Raw genomic sequence first — 25,517 nt, forward strand, 5'->3', positions numbered from 1 at the left:
GTTTCAATTGAAATAAACTTACCTTGTAAAAAAAATACTGTACAAGGGTTGCTATCCTAATGTAGTAAAGATGGCCATGGACAAAAAGTAACTTGGAAAGGTATTTAAACCTTGCTATTGCATAGTCACTGTTTCTAACAGCTTGTCTTCCTTCTTTGCCCATGATACCTGAGACAAAAGAAAAATTGAGATGTATCTGCACCCCCAATTTCCCCCATAGCAACACATAATCAGAAGTAAAAGAATATAGGTTGGGTTAACACATGACATAGGGAAGATTAGAAGCATTTAAAGTATTGCTTATTCATGTAACGCCCACTCATCCTGTAGTTAGGTTAAAACAAGTTTGTCAATTATTAAGTCCTCCATACTGCAAGGTTAAATTCAATACCTGATTTAGTGCAGTTTTCTAGGAAAAGGCATGTCTGAAAACTGCCTCTAAGGTGATCAAAGAGGAGAATTTACACACACACACACAAACACACACATATTATCCATTTTTAAAATTACAATCAGAAGTGATTTAAAAAGGCACATGTAGACCAAAATTCCTCTAGGTAGTAACTTTTGTGGATTCATTTGCTGGGCTGATACAACATTTTAATTTGACTTTAAGAAGAAACTTCTAGAATCAAATCTATCCAACTTTAAGTATAGACACTACAAGTGCTGTGATCCTATACAAGTCAATTTCAAAGGAACTGAAACCACACTTAAGATATGCACATAGCAAGGTTGCTCCATGTATGTGGCCTTTTCCTATGACCTAGCAAGGAAGGAATTACGTAGGTGTATGTGTACACAGGCATTTTTAAAGTTCACCCAGTTTCCTCTTCTGATGCCAGTAGCTCAGAAGAGTGGTGGAAGGACTGCTGCAGCAAGCTGACATCTCCATCATCTGTTAGCTTCCTCCATCTCTTTGGAGACAAGACCTTAGAAATTGGTTTAGAATCTCCCATTCTCAACGGGAGCCCATATGCCCTGGCACATTTGAAGAAAGCCAGAGACTGGAAACAATTATTCACAAACCATCTTATAAGGTTCACTGTTTGACTTATGCTATCCTGATTTGGCCTATATTTATTTCATATTATGTTTATGATCATGGCCAAAAACATTGAGAATGGCTAGTTTCGATAACCAAATTAACGTTACAAAAAAACCCAACACCTGATTTCTACCCCATCAAATCCTTAACTTGTTTCTAACACTAAGCCTTGTTAGGAGGTATCCTTGGCTGACAAGTCGAGAATCTATTTTATTCATTACTTTAATTACTCAAAAAGCACACACAGGTAATTCTGCTTGCCGAATGTTTAAAAAAAAGACACCAGAAATAAGAACCTAGATACAGATGCATGATGAGAAGGTTTTTTCTTTACCTATACCAACATGAGCTTCCTGTATCATGCTAACATCATTAGCCCCGTCACCAATAGCTAATGTGATAGGTTTCTCTGGGGAGGTCTTCAGCAGTCGTACAACCTACAAGAGAAAATAAAAAAGGATTAGAATTTTTAAAAACTTAACAGGAATCAACATGATTCTTATATTTCTCAGACACAGAAGACCATAAAAAAGCTCAACAGGTAGAGTAGTCAATTGTATTTTCTAGTCTGAACAAAAGAAGTTTTATAATAAGATATAACTAAGGAATAAAGGTCTAAAATATGCATATATTAAAACTGCATGAGTTCTGTTACTGCCAGAAAACTGCCTTAATTTCCAGTTAATGATTCAGTATGGCCTAAATGCCATTTTTGGCCCCAACTACAGTTGTACCCGTGATTTAATTAAATTAAGTATCCTTTGTTTACTTAATGGTTCTTCAAGACTTGTATAAATCCCTCTGGTGCAATGAGTCTACTTTGCTTATCAGCTGGATTTAGGTTGATATTCATGGAAATTCTGAGCTACTTAGAAAATTATTAAGACTCGCTTCGAGAGTATCACCAAAGACAGACACTCTTCTTTGAAGGACAATTTGACCACCATCTAGTAAAAAATTTGTCCTGGCAGTCTAAGACAGGCTGACATTGTATAGCGAGAGAGACAACCAATGTGGATCACAGTACCTGAGTCAGGCAGATAGGGACTACTCAGCACAACAATCAATCCTAAAAATGTTCCCTAAAAGCAGAAGCATTGAGAGCCACCACCGTGACTGACAGCAGCCAAATTTCCCAGCCGTTCCAACTGTTTAACCGTGAGCTATTTACCTTTGCTTTCTGCAGAGGGGCCATGCGACAACAGAGCACCGCAGAGCAGTTTCTACAGACTTCCATGAAGAGCTTCTCATGTTGCCTGAGTGCAAGGGAGAGGCTGGTCCCGTCCACCACCAGCCCATGCTGGATGACGTGGTCCTCCTTTATTCTAACAAGAGGGAGAGAGAGAAGATATTGTTGGCAAACAAACCCTTGCCTCTTTTGCAAAGAACACAAATTAAAGAAATGCTACGAGGAACAATGGACAAACAAAGCTGATCTTCTTCTTGAAGCAACAAGCTTATAAGCATCAGGTGAGGATTTTATTTTCATGGCAAAGAAGTAGATGCAAAGTGACTGGGCCTATTTTTACAATGGTGGCTTCTGTGTCAAGAGCCATTCGTGTTATGCATTCAAACATAAATGTGTGGCTTTACCTCCTGGCTAGTTGTCTCAGCTGCTCTGCACATGTACTGTCAGATTTGTGCTGCACAAGTTCCAGGATATTCATAGTTCTATGGAAGTGGCCACATGACAAGCTGACACTGACAGCCGTTTCCTGCTTGTCACCTGTCAGCACCCACACTTTGATACCTGCCAGTCGGAGGCCTTCTATTGTTTCTTGGACTTTATCCTGGAGTCTGAAAGTAAACAAAGGATACTTAATTTATTTAAGTTGATTTTTGATCTTTTGTGGTATGGCTTATTTTACTTTGTGCCTGTCATATCAATTTGTCATGCTAGCTTTTTATGAATATTAACTATGTTTTGTTCTCTGCTATACATGGCCTCAGGCCAGATGGCGTGGCATAAAACTGAAATAAATAAATAAATAAATAAATAAATAAATAAACAAACATTCAACGTTGCAAGTGACATTTCTAGCATCATCACCCATCGTTTTCGCTTAGTTTATTATGCATTTGCTAGTTACTGGGAAGTCCTGAATTTCAGTCATTGAATTCCACTACACACTGCCAACATCCACATTCAGATTCACTTTGAGAAGTAAGCATTCTTCTCTAGCACTTTTTAAAGGCTAGCATGCAATGCCATATATGGCCAAATAACTGCATGATGCTCAAACTTCCTGCTGCACAGAGTGACTCCCAAAATAGAGAAGAACCAATACCTAGCTTGTTTGAAATTGACTTCTTTAGCTTAAGCTCCATGGACAAAGAACAAACTATTATGCAACTGGCAGAACACCACCTCCTAAACAGTGCAGTACAAGTAGCACATACTTGTCTTCTACTCCTGTAGCTCCAAGTAAATCCAGGTCTTTTTCTATGAAGTCGTACACCTCTGCCAGCCGTTCTTCTCTCTGCTGCAAGGCAGTTTTGGCCTCAAAAAGACGTTTTTCCACCTCCTGATACTCCTTAGGTGTGAATTTCCTGTACGCCACACACAGAGTTCTCAATCCTTTCTGTGAATCAAGCAGAATGCTGGTTATTAGCTAGGACAGTGGCAATAAAATTTATTTATTGATGGAAATGCATGGCACAGCCAAACAAAAGCTACACTACATCTTCTCTTCAATATCAGGTATATATTTGATCTTTCAAATATGGCTGATACGAGATGGAAAAGGAAAGAAGAGGTCAGGCAGGTGGACCAGATAGGTTGTCTTCAGGGCGAGATCTGATCTGCACACAGTTTGATGCGAATCTGGAAGTTTATATATGCTTTAGCAGGAACAGCGAAAAATAAGTGTGTGTAACTTTAGGAAGTAATGATACTAAGAGGATAATGCTTCATTAGAATTCTATGCAAACCTATCTCATCTAAATGAATGATTTAAAAAGCTTTCAAACTCTAATCAGATTCCAGTGCAGAAAAGCTATTATCTTCAGAAGTTTTTAAAAATTAGTCCTTTACAGGTAGTTTTGCAGGTGTTATATAGGCTCCAATAGTCCATCCCTTGAGTGCTACAGTATTTAGGAACCTAGATTGTGCATCCTAGATTGTGTAGCTATTTCTAACCACCTTTATTTTACACTTTCGTGAAATTCCAGCCAGACTTTCTTTCTTACAGTAAGTAGGCAGCAAGACTATGCTTAGGTATAAATATGGAAGATTTACACATAAACTGAAAGAACAGTTTTAGAATCATGATAATCTCCCTGTGGATTCTCAAAGGCTTTCATGGCCGGGATCTGATGGTTGTTGTAGGTTTTTCGGACTGTCTGGCCATGTTCTTAAGTTTTTTCTTCCAAATGTTTCACCAGTCTCTGTGGCCGACATCTTCAGAGGACTGGAGTCAGAGCACCGAGAGAGTTCTGACTCCTGTCCTCTGAAGCTGCCGGCCACAGAGACTGGTGAAACGTTAGGAAGAAAAACCTTAAGAACATGGCCAAACAGCCCGAAAAAACTACAGCAACCATAATCTCCATGCTTCCATCTTTCTTTTGAGTTTTGTAAAGACAGGAAGATGGTAGTCATTCTAAAGCTTGGTCAGTTAGGTCCATGCTGTAAAGACATCAGGACGTAATGTATGCTGTCCTAGGATATAAGAGAAAAACCAAGAACTGAAGAGGGGGCACCCACACATTTTTGAACATATTTTGCCTGAGTTGGATTAGGTGGCATCTGTCAGCAGGACACATTTTCCCAGGAGCCTCCAATTCCTAAGCCTTCTCTATCAAGTAATAAGAAAACAGGGTGTACTCAAATGCAAAATTAAGCAAAAACAACTTAATAAAATGCTTGGGTCCAAGCTATCTCAAGGACTATATCTCGCTTTATGAGCCTGCTCGGGTGTTAAGACCATCAGGAGAGATCTTTCTCTCAGTCCCACCACCTTCACAGATGAGTTTGGTGGGGACTCAGGAGAGGGCCTTCTCTGTTGCTGCGTCCACATTCTGGAACTCCCTCACACAGGAGGCAGGCTGACCCCATTTTTGCTGTCCTTCCGCAGGCAGGTGAAGACCTTTCTCTTCAGGCAAACTTTCCCTCAGGGAATGATTTGCCTGAGTGGGGTTGTTAAATGGATTATTGTGCCTTACAGCTTTAAATGTGGTTCTGCTGTTCTTGTTCACCATGTTGTAGTGTGGTATTTGACCCTATCTAGTATTTGTATACTTACTGTTGCTAGCATTAAATATGATATTTTAATGATATAAACTGCCCTGGGTTCTTTTTAAGGAGAAAGGTGGAGTAAACATATTTTAAATAAATAAAAAATTACGTAATAAATGGCTAGTGAATAGTAATCTTTACTTGCTCTCTCTCTCTGTGTGAACATAATGAAATACAGCTGCTTTCATTCAACCACTTCAGTACATTTCAAAATAAAACCAATTAAACAATTAAATGCCACAACTTCTGTCTCAAGCTCTTGGATGTGCTTTCAAAAACTGAAAGTTCACAGTTGTGAGCTTAGTTGAGGTGGACAAGTGATGGATATCCTTGTCCACGCCTTTAAAGTAGTGCTGCTGTCAGGATCAGTCAAGTTACAGAAGATCTGACATGGAGGTCCTCAAACCAGATGACACTCCCAACAATGTGGGCATCAAGAAACACCAAAGACGAGAGGGCAGGCTCATGAAAACACACCAAGGGACGCTCAAGCGGCTGATCCTGCAATTTCACAGAGTGTTAAACAGTGTAAAAGGGCAAGGTGACCCGGTTAGAGAAAACAGGATGTTGCCCACTTCAGCTGCCTTCCCCACTAGTTTGCCACATCTTTACACAGACCAGAGGCATTAAACAACTCTATATGCATTTACAAGCAATGATGCACTCAAATCAGTTTAAAAACTATAAATTTAAGAGTCACAAACAGGATTATGTACAATGTGCCTTCTGTTCAGAACTTCACCACATTCCTCACTTTGTTGCTATTGTTATTTTGCATCCAATTAAGTCAGTATTCCATGACCACAGAACCTACTGAGCCATCGAGTACTGAGGATTTATTTTTAGAAAGAATACCCAACTGCTATTTCCTACATTCCTCTTGTTATCTCCTAGTGATGGCATGCATCATCAACCTAAATACGAAGTCAACCACAGCCCCATCAACTTGAATTCTTCTTCATCATCACTACCACTATCTCTGTCTTCATGGAACACTACGTGATTCTTAAATTTAGTAAAAGATTCGCCCTGATCTAGCCAGAGGTTTGAAAGCAACACTCACCAAAGCAAATTCATCCACATGAATTCTTGTTTTTTCCACTTCTCCACCTTTACTGCGAGGAAGAATACCAGATTCTGCTCCTTTGGTGAATAAAAGTTTGTCACCTACAAAGATTAATTTCAAAGAAATAAAATTGAAATCCAAATGATAACGTCCTTTTTAACAGCCACTACTGCCCCCCACATTAAACAAAATGCTTCAGGATTTTTTGATTATGAAATAAGACAGGAATAAAACATGTTCAACAGGTTTTTGGCATACCTGATGGACTTTCTACAATTACACTCATTCTTCTGCGATCTGCATCAAACTCCAAAACATGTAGTAATTTGTACCTTTAAGGGAGGGAAAGCAAATTACATTTATGGCACGTACTGAATAAATGGAAGGCCAAAGATGTTAGCTTACTTGTTAAGTGTAACTAACAATGATGCAAGTTGAACAAAAATGGGGGGGGGGGCACCTGAGCATGGAACACAGGACACTGTTTTACTCTGAGTCAAGCCACGGGTCCATCTAGTCCAGAATTGTCTACTCTGATGGGCAACTTCTCCTCAAGGTTTCAGATCAGATTCTTTCCTCCCCCTACCTGGAGATCTCTGATGTTAACAAGTAATCTGACATCCAAGTATTAACCAGGCCCAACCCATCTTGTTTTCTGAAACCTGATAAGACAGGGACGTGGGTGGTTATTTAAACTGAATTTTTTTTCTGGTAAGGGGTGAATGAGGGGAGAGAAGGAAGAGAAAACGGAGGAAATATGAAGTCTTCAATGCCTTTGTTTTTATCTAGCTCACATCTCTTGTTTTCTGGAACAGATTCAGCTCTGTAGATTGAATTTGACAGTGCATTTCACTGTAATACAATCTACTACTTTAGCAAAACTGAATGCCTTTCCTAAACAGATTCTAAAGGCTGAAACATTTTTACCTTGAACCATTTGAAGAAACGGTTACTGATATAAGGGTCTAACTTTACGGATTAGGAGGGGTAACTCTGATAAGAATTATATTTATCAGCCACTAAGTCAATCTTATTGTCTTTCAAATATTCAGTGCTTAATGGGTAATTATTATATAACTGCTAAATTATTGTTGATTTTATGATATCTAAATGTTGATGTTATTTTATATTTGTAGTTACTTGTCACTGTCTGATTGTCACTGTCTGATTGTGTTGTGAACTACCCAAAGTCACCTTAGGCTAGATGGACAGTATACGAAACAAATAAACAATACTAAGGACACACATGAAAATTACTATACTTCTAAAAAAATACACGCTGTGGGCTGAAAATGTTCACAGCCAAAATCATGCAGTCAAATCTGTCCCTAAAGACTAATGAACACAAGAAAATAGCTATATCTGCAATTAATAAATAACGGTATGTGACTGAGCAGAGCAACGGAACTTGGACCACAAAGAAATTGATTTACATTTCTGATGAGCCATGAAGCTCACTCATTGACTTAGGGTGACTCATAATCCATTTGTTCAGTGACCTCATAGGACTGTTCTAAAGAAAAATGGGCAAAACCCCTATATATAGCATTCTCCAAGTTTCATTGAGGAAATATATCATATGCTGTCAGGATGCTTCCAGCTTAAGGCAACCTTAATTAAATCTCCAAAAAGTCCTAAGTCCTGCACTGGTTTTGCAAGTGAAAGCAAAGATACTTAGCAAAAGCTAAAGGAAAGTCGCTAACGACTACCTTGTTAAACAAAGAAACCGCTTTATGATGAAGTTTTTGTGATCGCTATTGCGATTGCAAAGCGATGTTCCTATGGGGAAAAATCGCTTAACGATGATCAGTTCCCTGCTTCGGGAACTGATTTTTCGCTAGACGATGATTTTAAAACAGCTGATCGGCAGCTCTAAAATGGCCGCCCGCTGTGCAAAATGGCTCCCCACTGTGCTTTAGGACAGATTCCTTGCTTTACAGGCACCGGAAAATGGCCTCCCTATGGAGGATCTTCGCAAAACGAGCAGGTATTTCGCCCACTGGAATGCACTGAACCGGTTTTCAATGCATTTCAATGGTTTTTAAAATTTCGCTTGATGAAGATTTTGCTTAACAGCGATTTGAACAGAACGAATTATCCTCGTCAAGCGAGGCACCACTATATATGAGAGGCTATTCAGACAGACAGAGAGAGTACAAACAAATTTGCCATGTATTTGCAAATGTATTTTGTTGGCTTTCATTTCTCTATATGTTCCAAATTGTTTTTAGAGAATGTTTAGGGATCATTGATTTTTACCTTTCAGCCTTTCCACAGCTTTTAAGCTCCATACTTTCTGTGCTTGCTCCAGTAAATACAACACCTACCCTAAACATTAGAAAGAAAAGTCAATTAAAAGCGTGACCTGGTAAAAACTGCAAATATACACTGTGACAACACAAACGAGTATTCCACTACTCTCTACACAGCAGATCAGTATTTTCAGGATGAATTAAAATCAATATATAAGGAAACACTGCTTTCAGATATGGGTGGCATCTATAACAATCTCCTTAAGAAAAAAATGTATCAGGCAAAATAAAAATAAAAAAGACAAAAACATTCTGGCACCTTAAAGACTAAATTCCCCCATTTAAACCATCGTTTTGCGATCGTAAAAGCGATCGCAAAAATGTTAACATAATGCGGATTCATCATAGAGTGGGGTAATCGTACAATGGGGCACAACTGTATTTTAATATAAAGCTTACATTAAAATATAATAGTTATTATACTCCACCCATCTAGACCAAAGTCTACTCTAGGCGGCTAACAATAATAGATACTCACAACATTTATGTCTTATTTATTTTTCTTTAGGTTTTGCCTGAGATGCTTGCACAAGGCTACCTCTTCTAAAACTACACTTTTAAAAAGGTACAGGGGTGCCTGGCTAGACAATTACCTTGCAAAACGGTTTATTCGCAAGATGAGTTTTTGCGATCGCTATAGCGCTTCGCAAAACAGTTTTTCCTATGGGCGATTTTCGCTAGACGATGTTTCGGTCCGTGCTTCGCAAGACAGGGTTTTTTTTGGGACAGTTTTTCGCAAGACGACGATTTTGACAGCTAGGTCCACGACTCGCAAAACGGTTTTTTTCGGGACGGTTTTTTGCAAGACAGCAATTTTGACAGCTGGTCCGCGCTTCGCAAAACGGTTTTCCTATGGGCAATATTCGCAAGACGACGTCTATTTTTCCCATTGGAACACATTAAATAGATTTCAATGCATTCCAAAGGGGAACCGCATTTTGCAAGATGATGTTTTCTCAAAACAGCTATTTTCGCGGAACTAATTAACATCATCTTGCGAGGCACCACTGTATATGTTATTTGACTATTACAACTTTCAACAACCACTACAGTAAGAATAAACGCCATAAAAAGAAAATTTGTTAAAAAGAACTAGATTTTGAAGTAACTAAATTTAGACAATGTGGCAGTTAAGAGTACACATGGTCTAGAGGGGCGGGGTAAAAATCAAATAAATAAATAAATAAATAAATAAATAAATATATCTCAACGCAGCCTGATTAAAATGATAAAAACATATTATTCCCTTAGTTTTCTTGCCTACCTTTTCTTCTCTCTGTATATTTTTCATTGTAATCTCCTTAAAACAAAGAGCTCTCCTTTCAAATACTTCTGTATATATGGTCAAGGTGCTATCAATCACTAACATCAGACCTACAACAAAATAACGTAGCCTGGGGATGTTCTCCCTGAGGGTTCCAGCCAGCGCTATTCCCTTTCAATATATTCTGTCTGATTCCCTGTCTTGCTCTTGTTTCCTCGTTTATACATCCAGACTGCAGAACAGTTTGTAGTGTACCCCATCAGAAAACTGGAAAAGTCATGGAATACTCACCTTGATCCTTTCACACCCTTCTACAGCATTTCCAGACTTAAGATCAAGATGCATGATTGACTCATCTAGCATTATTATTTATACCTCCGCAACGATGCATGGAACCTGAGCTTTTAAGCCTTACCTGCAGGCAGCTTCAACTAAAGCCTTTTCATCTGGAGAAGAAGCATAATACTCCAGCCGACAGGAGCCATTACTACACCAAGGACCGTCCGCAATGCCATCAGCTTGGTCAGTATTAATTTGCACTGTATGACAAAGACAAACAGCTTTCAGGAAAAGTTCTTCCTCTTGATTCTGTAAACAAAAACAAAACATTATATTAAATATGCATATCCTGATTGCAATTTTGTTTTCTTCTATATAAGGCAACCACTACAAATACGTAATATGCAAATCTCAGTGAATTTGAAGACCATAAGTAAAGGTCTAAAGATCTTCTCCTCCTAAATCCTCAGGTGATTGTACTTTACTGCCACCAAATCTTTGAAAACTCCAAAAATGTGCCATCTTCACTTTCTTTAACATTGAGCAGACATAATTCGGAAAATGGATGTTGCCTCCTTGCTTTGGTAAAGAACACACCCTCTTTAGACATACACATAGGGAAACACACATAGAGGTACATGCCACATTACTATAAACCACTTACTCTAAAAAGAATCTGTAATTCTAGCCATACTCAACTGGGGTTCAGCCCCAGTGAAGAGGCTGGACTTGAAGTACACATGGATAGATTTTGACCTCAGTCCCAATGAATGCTTACTTGGAATTTATACTCTCAAACTCAGCAGGATTCAGTTGAATTATCTAGCTCTTCAACAAACACCAAGCACTTGCCTTCAAGAACATCTTATCACCCATACTTGAGGCTTTCTCTTGATGGCTATTCAATTTTCCGGAAAATATATCTCCAAGGCTATTTTGCAATTTAATCTTTTGGAGAACATTAAGTTATTTAGCATGGGGCACAAGGCTCTAAATTAGTTTAATTTTTTTTTAAAATAAAATCTTACCAGCCTAGGCGGTTTTCCATCTGTAGCACTCTCAACCAGTCCTTCTGGAACCAGCTTGCCATTGATCTCTTGGTACTTGATGCCATTAATGGAACACTCTCGAAACTGCATCACATTTTCAGTTAATGTACCGGTTTTATCTGTAAACACATACTCCACCTATGATAAGTTCAGAAACGGTGAGTCAAATTACGTGTGGCTTCAACCCCAAAGCAGAGTACAGTGTTGGGCCAGCTGAAATGAAATCTCCTTTTTTAAACAACACTCTTCAGTAAACTTGAGAAAAAAGTTGTTATCTGAGTGTCAGTGTCTTTTAAAACTGAATGATTTATTTTATAACGTGGTCTAACTAAGCATGTATATATAGACGGAAACAACTCAATTAGCTGCCAAGAAAAGCAGATTGTGGACCCCACATTAGCATGCAAAATTAGAACACATCTTAACTAGAAATGCATTATTGAGCCAGATCATTAGGTTATCTTCCCATTAATGACCACCCCCAACTGCCAAGATTTGCCAGCAGTGTTCTTTCACATCATCTCTACAAGGTCAGAGAATGAGTTGAGGGGTCTCATTCTCAAATGGCATGCCCCTTGCCCCACAAGCCACCCAGGGCCACCCACTAACCGCTCTCTAAGATGTTTTAAACCTAAAATACCTTAGGGGCTTCCCATTCATGACAATATAATCTACTGCTAAACTGTGTCTTACTTAATTGCCTGTTTTCCTTAACTTTTTCAGTTGGTGCAAATCGCAGGCAGCATTAAGGTGCTATGCACGACATGGTGAAAATCCTATTAAAACCACTTGTTTTTCAGAGACTGCAAGACATATTTTTCACACTACAGCCTAGAAATCTATTTTTGTTGCAATTTTCTTGCTTCTTTTCATTAATAGAGGTGGCTCCGGGTGCTTAACAATGGACTCAGTCTGGCACTTCTACAGTTTTTCAGTTTGTTTTAAATATTTATCACCCTGTTCTCGGGATATACAACAAATACGTAGGTCCCTCACAATGCTTTTTCCCCAACGACAATTAAAAAAAGATTTCCTGGCAACACTGAGAAGCTCCCAGTTGCTGTAACAGACACATGCATTATGAATATATTTATTTACCGTATTTTTCCGTGTATAAGATGCCCCCATGTATAAGACACACACCCCTTTTCTGACCCCAAATTAAGAAATCTAAGTGGGGCTTAGGGTAAAAAGGATTAAAGTGCTGCAGGATGGTTTTGATCCCTTATTTCTCCCTTCCTGCTAAGCCGCGCATGGCTTAAGAAAAGGAGAGGCAAAGGGATCAAAGCAATTCCACGACTACACAATCATTTTGATCACTTTCCCCCTTATACAGCCACGGGATTGCTTTGATCCTTCTCCCCTCCTTTTGCTAAGCCCCATGGGACTTAGCAAGCAGAGAGGAAAGCAGGGATCAAAACGATCCTGCAGCACTTTGATCCCTGCTTTCCTTTTGCTAAGGCTTAGTAAGTGGAGGGGAAAGCAGGGATCAAAGCCCTGCAGGATCACTTTGATCACTGCTTTCCCCTCCACTTGTTTTTTCCTCCTCAGCTTATTTCCGTGTATAAGACGGCCCTCAATTTTTAGTCTAAAGATTTTAGACAAAAGTATAGTCTTATACACAGAAAAAATACGGTAATTCATTTATATCTCACCCTTCTCCCAAGGGCATCAGATGGCAAACAGCTTTCTCCCCTTTATTTGTTCTCACAACCATGCAGCGAGATAGATGAGGTTGTGATAGTGCTTGTGATAACATCACTCACTGAGACCTCTGGGGCTGAGTAGGCCTTTTTAGTTTTAGTCTAACATGATAACTACTACACTGGAGTGATACTTCCAATGATCTGAATTTGCTCAAAGTGGTTCTGAGAGGAACAAAAGGGTGGCTTCAGACTAAAAGCCATTATGAGGATGAAAAACGACCACCACCAGTCATTACCTGTCCCAGCTCTTCATTGAGATCTGAAGTATTGACTTGTGCCTTCTCATTTGTTTCCTCGTGATAGAGATCAAGGTCCCAACCAATAAAGAAAGATCCAAGAAACTTCTGCATCTCAACAGTCACGTAGAGTGAAATGGGTATAATAAAGTTGTAGAGTACCATGAAAGCAAGGAAATCTGAAATAAAGCTCAGGATCTGAGGAAAAGGGAGAAGCAGTATTATCAAAATAAAAGTGAAACACATATCTAAGAATGTGTAATTGCCAATGGAAAAGAGTTGATTCTAAGTTTTGTACACAAAGTCTACAGTTAGGGTGGATTATTATCTCTTGGGACATAACACAATTTATAAATTGGCCAGATAAAGATCATGGCTCCTTCAAAAGGTGTTACCTTCCTATTTAATAAGATGACTGGCTTTAAACTGGAAGGTGTATTTTACTTTTGCATAATATGTAACAGTTTCATCTCATCCTTTCTCCAATGAGCTCAAAATGTGTATATGTCATTGTTTAGCCTTTCACTGTCACTATGGCATGTTTTATTGTGGAATTACAGTGGTGATTCGCAAGACGAATGCCTCGCAAGACGAATGGTTTTGGCAATGGGGTTGATGACTTGCAAGACCAATGTTCTTATGGCCATGCTCCGCAAGACGAATGTTTTCCGTTTTTTGTTCCTGCCTCATGTTTGCTGATTTTTAAATGTTTTTCTATGATGTTTTAAAAGTTAAAGTTTTTTGACTGAAATTTTTGAAATCATCTGCACAATATTTGTGGCTTTAAAGAGCACTTAATAAACCCTTTGTAAACCAAATTTGACTTTGTTCTGACTTTTTTTGTCCATAGGAAGGCATTAATTAGATTTCAATGCATTCCTATAGGAAAATGCATTTCACAAGACAACATTAACTGCGGAACGAATTAAATTCGTCTTGCGAGGCACCACTGTATTTTACATAGGAAACCTAGGAGACTACTGTGAATCAGCACACTTCACTAATATTTAAATAATTTTCTACCCAATAAAGCAATGGTTCCCAACCTTGGGTCCCCAGATGTTCTAGGACAAATCCTGCCCAGCATAGCTAGTGAAGGCTTCTGGGAGTTTTAGTTCACAGACATGTGGGGACCCAAGGTTGGAACCACTGAAATAAAGTATCAGGTTCACTTTACATGGACATGACTACTTTATAAAGATGGTTCCCAAAGCCCCCCAAAATTTATTTTTCATATACTAGAACTACACTTGCTTTCCAAGAATAAGTAAAAAAAAAAGAGGCTCTAAGCAGGTCATGTACTTCACCAGCTCAGATTTCAGGAAAGGCAAAGCCCAGGGCTATTCTTGATTGCCTCCAAGTGCCTTTATGGCCAGGACATACAACGACAATGGCAAAGAACAACACAACGCAGCTCATTCCACTCAAAGGCAAAAGGCTCCAAAATACTCTGGTTCAAGGAAGTGATGGCAAGGAGCCAGAATATTTCTCACAAAGAAGGAGGTAGGATGAGAGAGAGAGTAGGCTTGAAGAATCTATGGACAGTGACTGGGTAAGCCTTCTCAAGAAAGGATATGGTACAGCATTCTGATGATTAAATAATATATACAAAGAGATAAGACAAAAAGATGCAGTGCTACTAAGGAGATAAAAAGCTGATTTGAAGCATTATTGCATGAAGAGTTATAAAACAGAAAAGAGATGAAGGGTGGGTGGGTTGGACTTTTAAGAGACAAGTCTCCAGTGATGAAATCAGACATATAATTAGAATGTCACCAATAAAATTTCAAATAATTTTCTTGGACAACATTAAAATAATACAGCTGAATGCTTTCTTATTCCCAGCTCTGAAAGGAGGCACAGATAAGATAAAGCCCCTAAGCCTGTAATCTTCAAAATCATGGCTGAAAACTAGTATGCATGTTGTGAAAGCCTAAACTTCAGTTATGAGACGGGAAAAAACCCCATTTACAAGACATACATAATTTTAGACTTTACCTTACTGCTGTTTCTTTCATGGTTAGTTAGCTGGTTATACCAAGGTTCATTCAACTTTTCTTCAGACTGCCAAGCGTATTTCAATATCGTACTTAGGATGGCTTGAAAAAGGAGGATTATTAGATAGATAATCAAAAAGGAATTCATAGACCTAAGGAAACAAAATTGGTATTTATTTATTTCTGTTATTTCTATACTGTCCCATTAGTGCACAGCACTATTCTGGGTGGTGTACATATAAAACTATAAAGTAACTAAATAAAACAGCTGGTCTCAACAAAACAAAAAAAAAAGAAAAAAGAAAAAAGAAACCAACATTGGAGGCTAACTGAATGTGCAAATATTCATATGACTGAAATTAACCCTGTTTTCTACTTTTCTGAGGAAAAGCTTCACAGGCAAAAGGTGAAAATAATGAGTGAGTGGCTCAATATAAAAAATAAGACACACTTATCACCTCAGAAACACCTTCCAAAACATTTTTGCAATTGAAAAGAAAGTTAAAAATTAGAGTTCGAAAAACTCAAGATAAAAAAAAAATTATATTCCCCACTCTATATCACCTCAGCACTGCAAAATTAGAAAGCAATTGCTTAGGTCTAATTAGTGACGGTCACCAGGACTTTACATAACAAAAACATTTCACAAAGAATTAGATTTCTTTAGTTATAGGTTCAAAATGGTGTGAACAACATTCTAGCCCGCAGCTTTTGGTACCATGATCCCTTTCAGTCTAAAGGTAAGTAATGCTGACACTGGAAAAGAGCTACAATAGAAAATAGATGGACTTTTTTGCTTTCTGTCCCTAGCCATTTCTTGGATGAGGAAGAACAAAATTGGCCGTGTTGATTTCCAGATATTAAAGACCTCTCCTTACTTAGGGAGCCTCTGTACCTAGGCTGGGGTGGGGGGAGCCAGAAACATTTAGTGATAAAAGACTATGACTGATAACATCATTGGCCTTGCACACACTCAGGTGCACCTAATAGGTTTACAGCCTATTTCTTTTAAGAAGCTGCTTTTACCTACCACTTTGCATGTGGCTATAGTAAAAAAATATGGTTTAGCCTTGGTACAACATCGTCTATCACTAGTATCAGCTGACAAAAAGCCAGTTGTTCTACCTAATACCAGGATGCACATGTAATTAATATTCTGAATGTTCATTATCTGTGTCATGCTACTGTCTGTCTTCAAGGCATATCAATGCTTGTTTTTATTTTGCTTTTGTTCCATATTTCGGACTACAATGTGTCTGTGGAAGTGGACTTGTTCACGAAAGCTCCCATTAAAATATAGCAATTAAGCTTTAAGGTGCCATAATGTTTCTGTCCTTATTTTGATTTTTCTTTTCCTGACTGTGTCAAATGTAGAAATGAAAATTCTAACATCGTTTTTCAAAATGACACGATACATGGGGAGATTTTATTACATTTCAACGTTCCTATGTATAGTGAAAAGACTTATTCAACAGAAGGTTATCTTTAGGTTATTTTACTGAAATGAGAGAATGATGTGAAGAAGTCTTGCAATATATACATCAAGTAGCTTAACAATAATTCAAAATAAGCTTTCCAAAGTCTACTGACAAAAAGCTAAGGAGAAAACCCGCATGAAAATCAATTTCTTCCCTCAGACTAGAAAGAATGCTGTTTTCCAGAAGAATCATTCAGATTACCACCAACACCTCCGTTTTTGCAACTTACTACCTACAATTTTTAAAACAAATCTGAACACAGCTGAGTTTCAAACACGTACTTTTCAACTGCTGATCGTTTCTGTGATTTGCTTTTGTAATTTAATGCCATCTTTGTTTCCATGCCTGTATATACTGCAACACCTAAAAAACCAAATCACAAAACAGATCTTTGAGCATATTTATAGCATGCGTTACTTTTTTTTTTTTAAAAAAAAGACAGTTTCAGCATGACTGCCAGAATAAAGTCAAAACAAGAACTAGATTTTTAACAACATTCAATTATGACAAAGACTAAGAAATTGTTTAGCCTGTTAAGAGTCTGCTGCATATTGGACTTGACCCTAAAAAGAAAGGGATAAGTAATATCCCTTACAAACAGCATTAAATTTCAGCTGTCCAAATCTGATGTTATTTTCAAAGCCAAAACTCGTGTCAGGCAAAAATGATGATTCTCCAAAAACTGCAGGGCCATAATCCCTTTCTACTGGATTTGTGGGCTAGGGCCGATGGGAGTTGAAAGCCAACATTGTCTGAAGGACAGAAACACCCAACTCCTCTTTAAAAAGCAGCTGTTATGCAGCCTTAGGGATCTGCAACAATTATTTAGGACAATTACAAACCAAAGATTTCTCTTGTGTTTTTCAGTCTTGCTCCTCGAAGTAAGAGACTTTCAGGTCCAAGTGGTCTGAAAAGGAAATAGACTGTGTTTATAATTTAGAGAAGACAGCACAGCAGGGGTTCTAGCTGATTTCTCTTACCTGAGGGTACGCCACATAGGGTTCATTTTTTTAAAACTCAAGCAGAAATTAGATTAAAGATGTAGAGACACAGATTCTTATTCTTATCAAAGGGGAAATGACTAATTAATGGAAGACCAAATCTGAGAGGAAATTATAGGGGCGTGGCGGCACTGCGGGTTAAACCACAGAAGTCTCTGTGCTGCAAGGTCAGAAGACCAGCGGTCATAAGATCGAATCCATGGGATGGAGTGAGCTCCCGTTGCTTGTCCCATCTCCTGCCAATCTAGCAGTTCAAAAGCATGTACAGTAAAAATGTGAGTCGATAAATAGGTACCACCTCGGTGGGAAGGTCACGGTGTTCCATGTCCTGTTGAGCTGACCATGTGACCATGGAAACTATCTATGGACAAACACTGGCTTTATGGCTTGGAAACAGGGATGAGCACTGCCCCATAGAGTCAGACACGACTGGACTAAATGTCGAAGGGAACCTTTACCTTTACTGGCTCACATGGCTATGTAAAGCCACAGGTTCAGGGGTAATATGCCACTGAACTGAGTCTCGTGGCACAGTGGTTAAACCGCTGTACTGCAGCCAAAACTGTGCTCACGATCTGGGGTTCAATCCCAGGTAGCCGACTCAAGGTTGACTTAGCCTTCTATCCTTTCAAGGTTGGTAAAATGAGTGCCCAGCCTGCGGGGGGGGGGGGGGGGAGCACACTGCGTAGCCCGCATAATTAACTTGTAAACTGCCCAGAGAGTGCTTGAAGTATATAAGCAGCACACTTTGCTTTGCAAGCAAGAATGGGGAATGTTACTGCCTTCAGTATCTGTTTTAAAGTTTCATCCAGGGGTCTGGTTGGCTCCCGAGGAACTAGGGAGCCTAGACAGAAGTTGGTTTTGATCTAGCAACAAACACTCTTGTGGGTTTTAACGTTTTTGTGGACAACTAAGAATTCAAGATATTTCTTACAACCACACAAAATAAAAAAGGAAGTATTTTTTTACACAATTGGATTCTTTTAAAGCAGTATTTCAAGAATAAGGGCCCCAGCACCCACAAGCACCATTTATACATGTGAAAGTGAATCACCATCTTTTCCTTGTGTTTGCTTTTATAGCAACAGTTCTTTCTCTCTCTTGCCCAGGGTATAGGGTTGTTGGTTTTTTTTGGTTTGTTCGTTATTTCTCTTTGGAAGGACAAAAATAATGATTCCAACCCTGGCAGCTCAGACTCAACACAGATACTCCCGGTGTGCACCAAACGACTTTAATTATGCAGTGGTCATTAAGATCAGCCTTGAAGCAGCTCCTCCTCCAACCCTATTTTCAGTCCCAAGGGAAAGATATGGAGAAATGGTGCCAAAGCACCGTTCTGTGAGCCTGGAGTTATCTCTCACGGTAACCATCCAAAACAAAATAATCATGACACTGAGCACAAGTGGGGAAACTGAACAGCTACTCAAAAACGACACCCTATCTGTTTGAGGGCAGGACAGCATCTATGGGACCTTTTAAAAACATTTTTTTAAAAAATGAAGAATATTATTTAGTAGTTCATCAATATTAATCTTCACCCAGATGAACAGTTTTCCAATATTCTTAAATGAACTAAGAGTTGGGTGTGAAAATGCATGAAAATTCTTTCAGAATGGGGACTTTAAAAAAATCTAAAGGTTTAAGAAAGGTCTAAACAATGATGGACCAATAACAGGTAAGGATATGGAAAGGAGACACTTTCTAAAGGCTGACAGGAGTGTGGAGTTTTGAGCAGCAAGTAAAAACTAGTTTTGCAAGTTGCCTTGACCCAAACCGGTAACGCTGGTCAGTCAATGGAAGTTCACAGCCATCCACGGAAACAAGAGGGAGTCACAACTTTCTTCCTCATAGTTCAAGATATTCCTGCTATATCTTGTTACTTAATTAGCTCACAGGGATTGACTCTTTACCACTAAATAGTTTTCTAATACTTCAAAGCAGAACATGAGTTAGATATAAAATTCAAGGACAAATTCTTTTAGAATGGAAGCTAGCTTATACAAATATTTAACTTCCCTGAGTTCTTTCAAAGGCAGAAACAATAACATAATGCATTTTAATAGCTGAACATAACTCAAGTTTATAAGTCTTTTCTTCCTTAAAAAATAAAAGGTCCAGTCTTAATCCCCAATATCTTCAGCTAAGGCCGAGAAATACTCCATTTTAAATATCTGAAGAGCTCCATCTGAACATTACTGAATGATTTACCGTATTTTTCGCTCCATAAGACGCACCTTTCCATAAGACGCACCAATTTTTTAGGAGAAGAAAACAGGAAAATATAATCTGTTTTCTTCGCTCCATAAGACGCACAAACTTTCCACCCCCGTTTTGTGGGGAAAAAGTGTGTCTTATGGTGCGAAAAATACGGTAAATCTGTATAAGGGAGCATCACCCTAAGCCCCATGTTTTTCTAAAAAAGGAAGTCCTGAAACAGAGAGTCAAGCTGCTGTGCCTTACTGAAAAGGACACAATAGAGAATATCACCACGGAAAAGCCAAGATACTCTTCTGAAAGCCAAAAAAAGAGGGTTTCCTCTGATTACCCTTAACACAGGTGGAGGAAAAAGAATTAGACATTTTATGATGCATCAATGATCGCACCATATATCATAATTAATTCATAATTTTCTCTGTCACTAAACAACTCCCAGCAGCTCCTAATCTCACTCTTCAGTAAATGCGTTGCTAAATATGGACCCAACACCAAATCCTTGGTGAAAATGGAACAGCTATTTCTGAATCTTCTTTTTTTAAAAGCGTGCTAACTTTAGAATAATACAACTCTATTTAAAACTTTTTATGGGACTCTACCCCAGTAATGAAACTGCAACTCACAGTTCCATGTCTTCCCAAGCTTTTTTCATTTTGCAGAGCCAGGCAACTTATGACTCTAAGAACTACAAGTTAAGATCTGATAGGCAGGAGGGTTGGGATATAATCATATATCAATTTTAGCTGTCCCAGACAAGCATCAGAGTCATGAGATTTATTTTAAATTCTGAATTTGGGATTTTCTGCCTGCTGAACGTATGCCTGACCACTGAGCTATGCCTCTCCCCCTCGCATATGGGGCCCCTTGTCAGCTTGCATTAAGTGGCTGATGAACGGCATTCAGCTTAGCAGCTTGCAAGTCATACAAGCCCTTTCTAAATACGACTGCTTAAATTCAGAAGACAAATTACATCAATTTAGAGCTAAAAACATTTGGCTTACCGTACTACATCTTCAATCTGATGACTTATTGTTATTCGTCCAACAAATCTATTAAAAAAAATTCATGTGTCACAACAATGCACATCTGAGGAAAAGCCATTCATTTAATTAGGAATGGTACAGAAGGGCATGCTTATCTTTTGACCTGTCATTAATCCCTGGTCATGACGCAATACAGAGTGGTTTCCCCAAAGACCTACTAAAACCATGGTTCAAGGCAGCAAACTAATCACTTTTCAAGAAAATTATTTCAATAAAAAGGGGAATTTAAGCTGACTTCTACAAAAGTCAATTTTATAACAAGATGCATAAAGAAGAAATGGGCATTGTCAGTTATTACACAACAGGGCCACATATTTAAAATATATGTTGATTTTTACATGTACACAAAGGGTTTGATCTGCCATTTTCCTGACACTAAACACATTCTCTGACAATTTGGAGGGCATTATATCAGTTGGCAACATCTGAGGCTAATAGAGATTTGTATACTCCTACTACTTCTTAGTGGGGGGGGGATACAAGTGATTGAGTCTTCCTGAACTGAGAGGCAGTGGAAGACAGGAGTGCCTGGTGTGCTCTGGTCCATGGGGTCACAAAGAGTCAGACGTGACTTAATGACTGAACAACAACAATACAATGCTTAATATTACCACTTATGACCATTTTCACATCTTCTTTTAAAACACAGTTACAAAAGTAACACCTGTAAAGATCAGCTTCTGGTTGCTGGCATTCTATAACGGCAACAAGTTTGTCCAGCTTGGCAACTGACTGCAATACTGCGGTTTCTGGGACGGCAACATGTGTCTGAAAGAGAAAGAAACCCATACACGTTTTCCATCAGGCAATGATAAGTATTTCAAGATTTTGAACAGAATCTGAATGCAAAGGATACAACTGCCTTCATTCTCTGCTCACCAACCAAATCTCCATTTTCGAAAAAATGAAAACAATAGAGAGTGCAAACAAATACAGTGCTGCCTGGCTTAGCGATTGCTTCGTTTAATGATGCATTCGCTTAGCGATGGGCTTTTTTTGAGGAATTTTCCATACGTTTAACGATGTTCTCTACGGGCGATTTTCACTTAATGATGTCCGTTTTTGCTCATTTAAAAGTGTCTTAAAATGTTTGAAACCTGTTTTAAATGCTTGGAATCGTTAGTGCACCTTGTGAAACATTTGCAAACTTAATTTGGCTTTGTTCTGAGTCTTCGTTAATTTTTGGTGAATTCCCCCCCTCATTGGAATGCATTGAACGGGGGGGGGGGGAATTCACCAAAAATTAACAAAGACTGAGAACAAAGCCAAATTAAGTTTGCAAAGGTTTCACAAGGTGCTCTAACGATTCCAAGCATTTAAAACCGGTTTCAAACATGTTAAGACACTTTTAAATGAGCAAAAACGGACATCGGAAAGCCATTGAAATGCATTGAATAGGCGTCAATGCATTCCAATGGGGGAAACATTGTTTCACTTAGCGATGTTTCCTATGGGGATTTTCACTTAAGAATGGTAATCCGTTCCCATTGGAACGGATTTACCGGTATTCAATGCATTCCTATGGGAAATGGTGTTTCGCTTAGCGATGTTTTCCCATAGCGATGGTTTTTTTTAATCAATTAACATCGTTAAGCGAGGCACCACTGTAATGTTAAGTGGCTGCATGTCCTGATGTATTTAAGCCCATTTGTTACAAGAAACAGTCACTAAAGTGCTAGACTAGAGGGAGACAGGCTGAAATCCCACTTAAGTCTCTTAATTCACTGGATAGTCTTGGGCCAATCATTACTCCTCAGCTTAATTTACCTCTCATGTTTGCTACAATGACAAAAATAGGGCATGGGACAAAACTATCTACATTACGATAAGGTTCTTGAAGGAAAGACTAGAAACGCTTAAAACAAATGTTACAATGAAGTATGGTGGCCACTTCCATAATCCTGTCAACTAGGGAGGGAAGTCTTAGCCTGTATCTTATCAGGTGCCCAGATAGCACCTATTTATCTACTGGTAGGACAATATAAATGGCCAGCTTTACGAAGAGGTAACATACACATCACCACCCAGGTAGACATCAGTCTGGATTTAACCACTGAGTTTACAAAAGTAGTTGTCACTTGAGGCCACTATCACCTCTCTATAGTACAGCATAAAGAAACAGCCCAAAAGACAAAGAGTCCATTTAGGCAGAGATTAAAATGAGATTCTGGACATAAAATCCAAAGTACATCCAGAATCCCATCAATATTTTGTTACTTGAACCCATAACGTAAAACAAGATAAATTGTAAAATGATACTTGAAGACAAAACAGGAGCAAAAGCACAAGGATTTTTAAGAGTACCAACTTCAACAGCTGACTGGAGATGCTACTAACAATTTCATAATCAATATTGCCAATATTAATCCATATTGCCAATATAAAACACTGTATATAACTACAAACAAGTTTAACTAATTTTTCTTCGGTTCCTAACTAAATCTACAAATTCATTACATCTCAATCTGTGGCTCCTTGCTATCAAGTTCAAAAAAGGCCACCACTTTCTCCACCATAAATGATTCTCCTGTGGACAGAATATACCTCAATGTGTCACAATCCAAACAGCCCCTATTCTTTAACAAAAAAAGGGGTCTAGATTATTTTTATTTATTTATTTATTTATTTATTTATTTATTTATTTATTTATTGTATTTATACCCTGCCTATCTAGTCATTTCGACCACTCTAGGCGGCTGATTAGAGATGGGGATATACGTATTAGTAAACAAACATGAATACCCCGTCCCAGGTGAGCCTAATATGGGTCCAGCCCTTAGAACTAGCCCATCCACTCATGCTTCGCCGTGCCAGCATCTCCCTGCTCTTCACTGCAGTAGCTCCACCATCTCTCCGTTCGGCTGGCCACCTCAGCCAGGGGACTAGAGTAGCTCCACCGTCTGCCGGCACAGATGCTGACTAGCCAGCTGAGCAGAGAGACAGCAGAACTACTGCTGGGATGGGAAGGAAGAGCGGGAGGGCTGGCGGTGGGCCGAAGCGTGGGTGGACGAGCCGGTTCCGGGGGCCAGATCTGCTACGAATATGACTATCCCCGTCTCGAATCTAATTTCTGCAGAGATCTGTATAGAATGAATAATACAAAATCATCTCTCACTGTGTGCGACCCCACTGAATCTTTCATAACTGTTACAAACTGCTGATTTGCAAAAATGATGGAAACAGACCTTAAGATTTGTTTCTCCATCCAAGCTCGCAGTAGTAACATAACAAGAGCCGTCTGGTCTATCAGAGGACAGAAGTACAAGATCGACTGGGAAAGTTTCATCTTTGGCTACTCTGACAATATCGCCCACCTGAGAAGATAGAAAAAGAATTTCCATGCAGACAGTGACTACTAAAGCAATAGTTGAACATTCAAATCAATAACAGTCAGGATACAACAGACCATTTCTACTGATGTAATCTTGAGCCGGGCAACACCCTGATACCCACTTCTTGGAGTTCTCATGTAGCCTGGAAAAGTCTTGGAAGCTATATGGAGTAGCTGCTCAGTGCTGTGGTGGGATACAGGAGTGGAACATCTCGGGGCTAGGCAGCACTGGATTATGGTGACTATCAGTTTTAATTTTAAAAATAATTGCATGGTACACAAAGCAATTGCTCTGTAGTTCAATTACCACCAAAATGAGCAGTTTGCAAAGGGGACAGCCATGTTATGTAGCCCACCAAGAAAAAAAAAACGGAACAGTATTATGGCAACTTTAAGACTAACATAAATTTTAGCATGTGTTCTCTTTGATTACACACCACATCCTCAGATGCACGGAGAACAATATTGTGCCTCAAGTATATATGAATATTGAAAGAAGTAAAAACAGAGCCATCTTGGACGCAGACTGCTAAGATACATACCCGAATATTCTTTGATCTAGTTTTAACAAGGCCACCGCTACGTACAACGTACACTGGAGCTCCATTCACTTCATTGTCTGCTTTATGCCGCAACCAATCTTCATATCCCTGGAATGATTCAACTATTAGAAGTTATTTTTTAAAAAGTAATTTTTTTGGAAAAATTAGTAACTTGTTTTGAAACTGATTTGAAAAATGTTATAATGAAATCTGATCTGAGAACTAAGAACAGGGAGACCATGCGCATACTTTAGCCTGCACAATCTGTTACGGAGAGGGCTTCCCTTCCTCACAGTCCAATAAATAGAAACATTATCTTTTCAGCCAGTTTCCTAATTACTGGATAGAAGAAAGGTTAACCCTTGATTAGAAAACAAGGAGAAATAAGCGAGATTATGCTCTGTTGTTGTGCAACAGAAACTTTAAGCAGCAGGAGATAAGGTAAGAAAATCATTAAAGCTCCTGCTCATGGATTTTTTATAAAAATGTTTTATGAACAGTATTAACGCTGGCAAAATGAACAATCATCTTTTTGGGACATTCTTGGTTTTAATGTTTATTGGTTCTCTTTACTGACTTATGTGTGAGATTGTATAGTTGCATTTTAACTATTAGCCACCTGGAGTAGTGCTTAGGTGCTAGATGGGTGGATATAAATGTAACGAATGAAATCATTTGATCAAATCAAATGAATAAAATATTAACCAATTCTGCACT

The 25,517-nt window shown here is 38.7% G+C and overlaps 1 protein-coding gene across 27 annotated transcripts in view; it reads right to left on the bottom strand.

Annotated features, from left to right (window-relative positions):
• ATP11B (ATPase phospholipid transporting 11B (putative)) overlaps positions 1-25,517 on the bottom strand; it is a 109,001-nt gene that overhangs the window by 46,095 nt on the left and 37,389 nt on the right. For all 27 annotated transcript variants that reach the window (XR_013543263.1, XR_013543260.1, XR_013543261.1 and 24 more), the window contains 18 exons: positions 24,801-24,908; positions 24,113-24,241; positions 21,592-21,695; positions 20,886-20,933; positions 17,512-17,576; positions 16,951-17,032; positions 15,193-15,343; positions 13,195-13,392; positions 11,232-11,390; positions 10,340-10,512; positions 8,608-8,676; positions 6,607-6,680; positions 6,346-6,449; positions 3,449-3,630; positions 2,642-2,845; positions 2,220-2,373; positions 1,383-1,485; positions 23-168 (listed from right to left, as the gene is read on the bottom strand). Coding sequence is in view for 16 of the 27 variants with exons in the window: in XM_078389798.1 (XP_078245924.1) it covers positions 23-168; positions 1,383-1,485; positions 2,220-2,373; positions 2,642-2,845; positions 3,449-3,630; positions 6,346-6,449; positions 6,607-6,680; positions 8,608-8,676; positions 10,340-10,512; positions 11,232-11,390; positions 13,195-13,392; positions 15,193-15,343; positions 16,951-17,032; positions 17,512-17,576; positions 20,886-20,933; positions 21,592-21,695; positions 24,113-24,241; positions 24,801-24,908 (2,253 nt within the window). In the remaining 11 variants the exon portion in view is untranslated. The remainder of the gene's footprint in view (positions 1-22; positions 169-1,382; positions 1,486-2,219; positions 2,374-2,641; positions 2,846-3,448; positions 3,631-6,345; positions 6,450-6,606; positions 6,681-8,607; positions 8,677-10,339; positions 10,513-11,231; positions 11,391-13,194; positions 13,393-15,192; positions 15,344-16,950; positions 17,033-17,511; positions 17,577-20,885; positions 20,934-21,591; positions 21,696-24,112; positions 24,242-24,800; positions 24,909-25,517) is intronic.

The sequence above is a fragment of the Pogona vitticeps genome, chromosome 3, assembly GCF_051106095.1.
Source record: "Pogona vitticeps strain Pit_001003342236 chromosome 3, PviZW2.1, whole genome shotgun sequence".
Classification (NCBI taxonomy): Eukaryota; Metazoa; Chordata; class Lepidosauria; order Squamata; family Agamidae; genus Pogona; species Pogona vitticeps.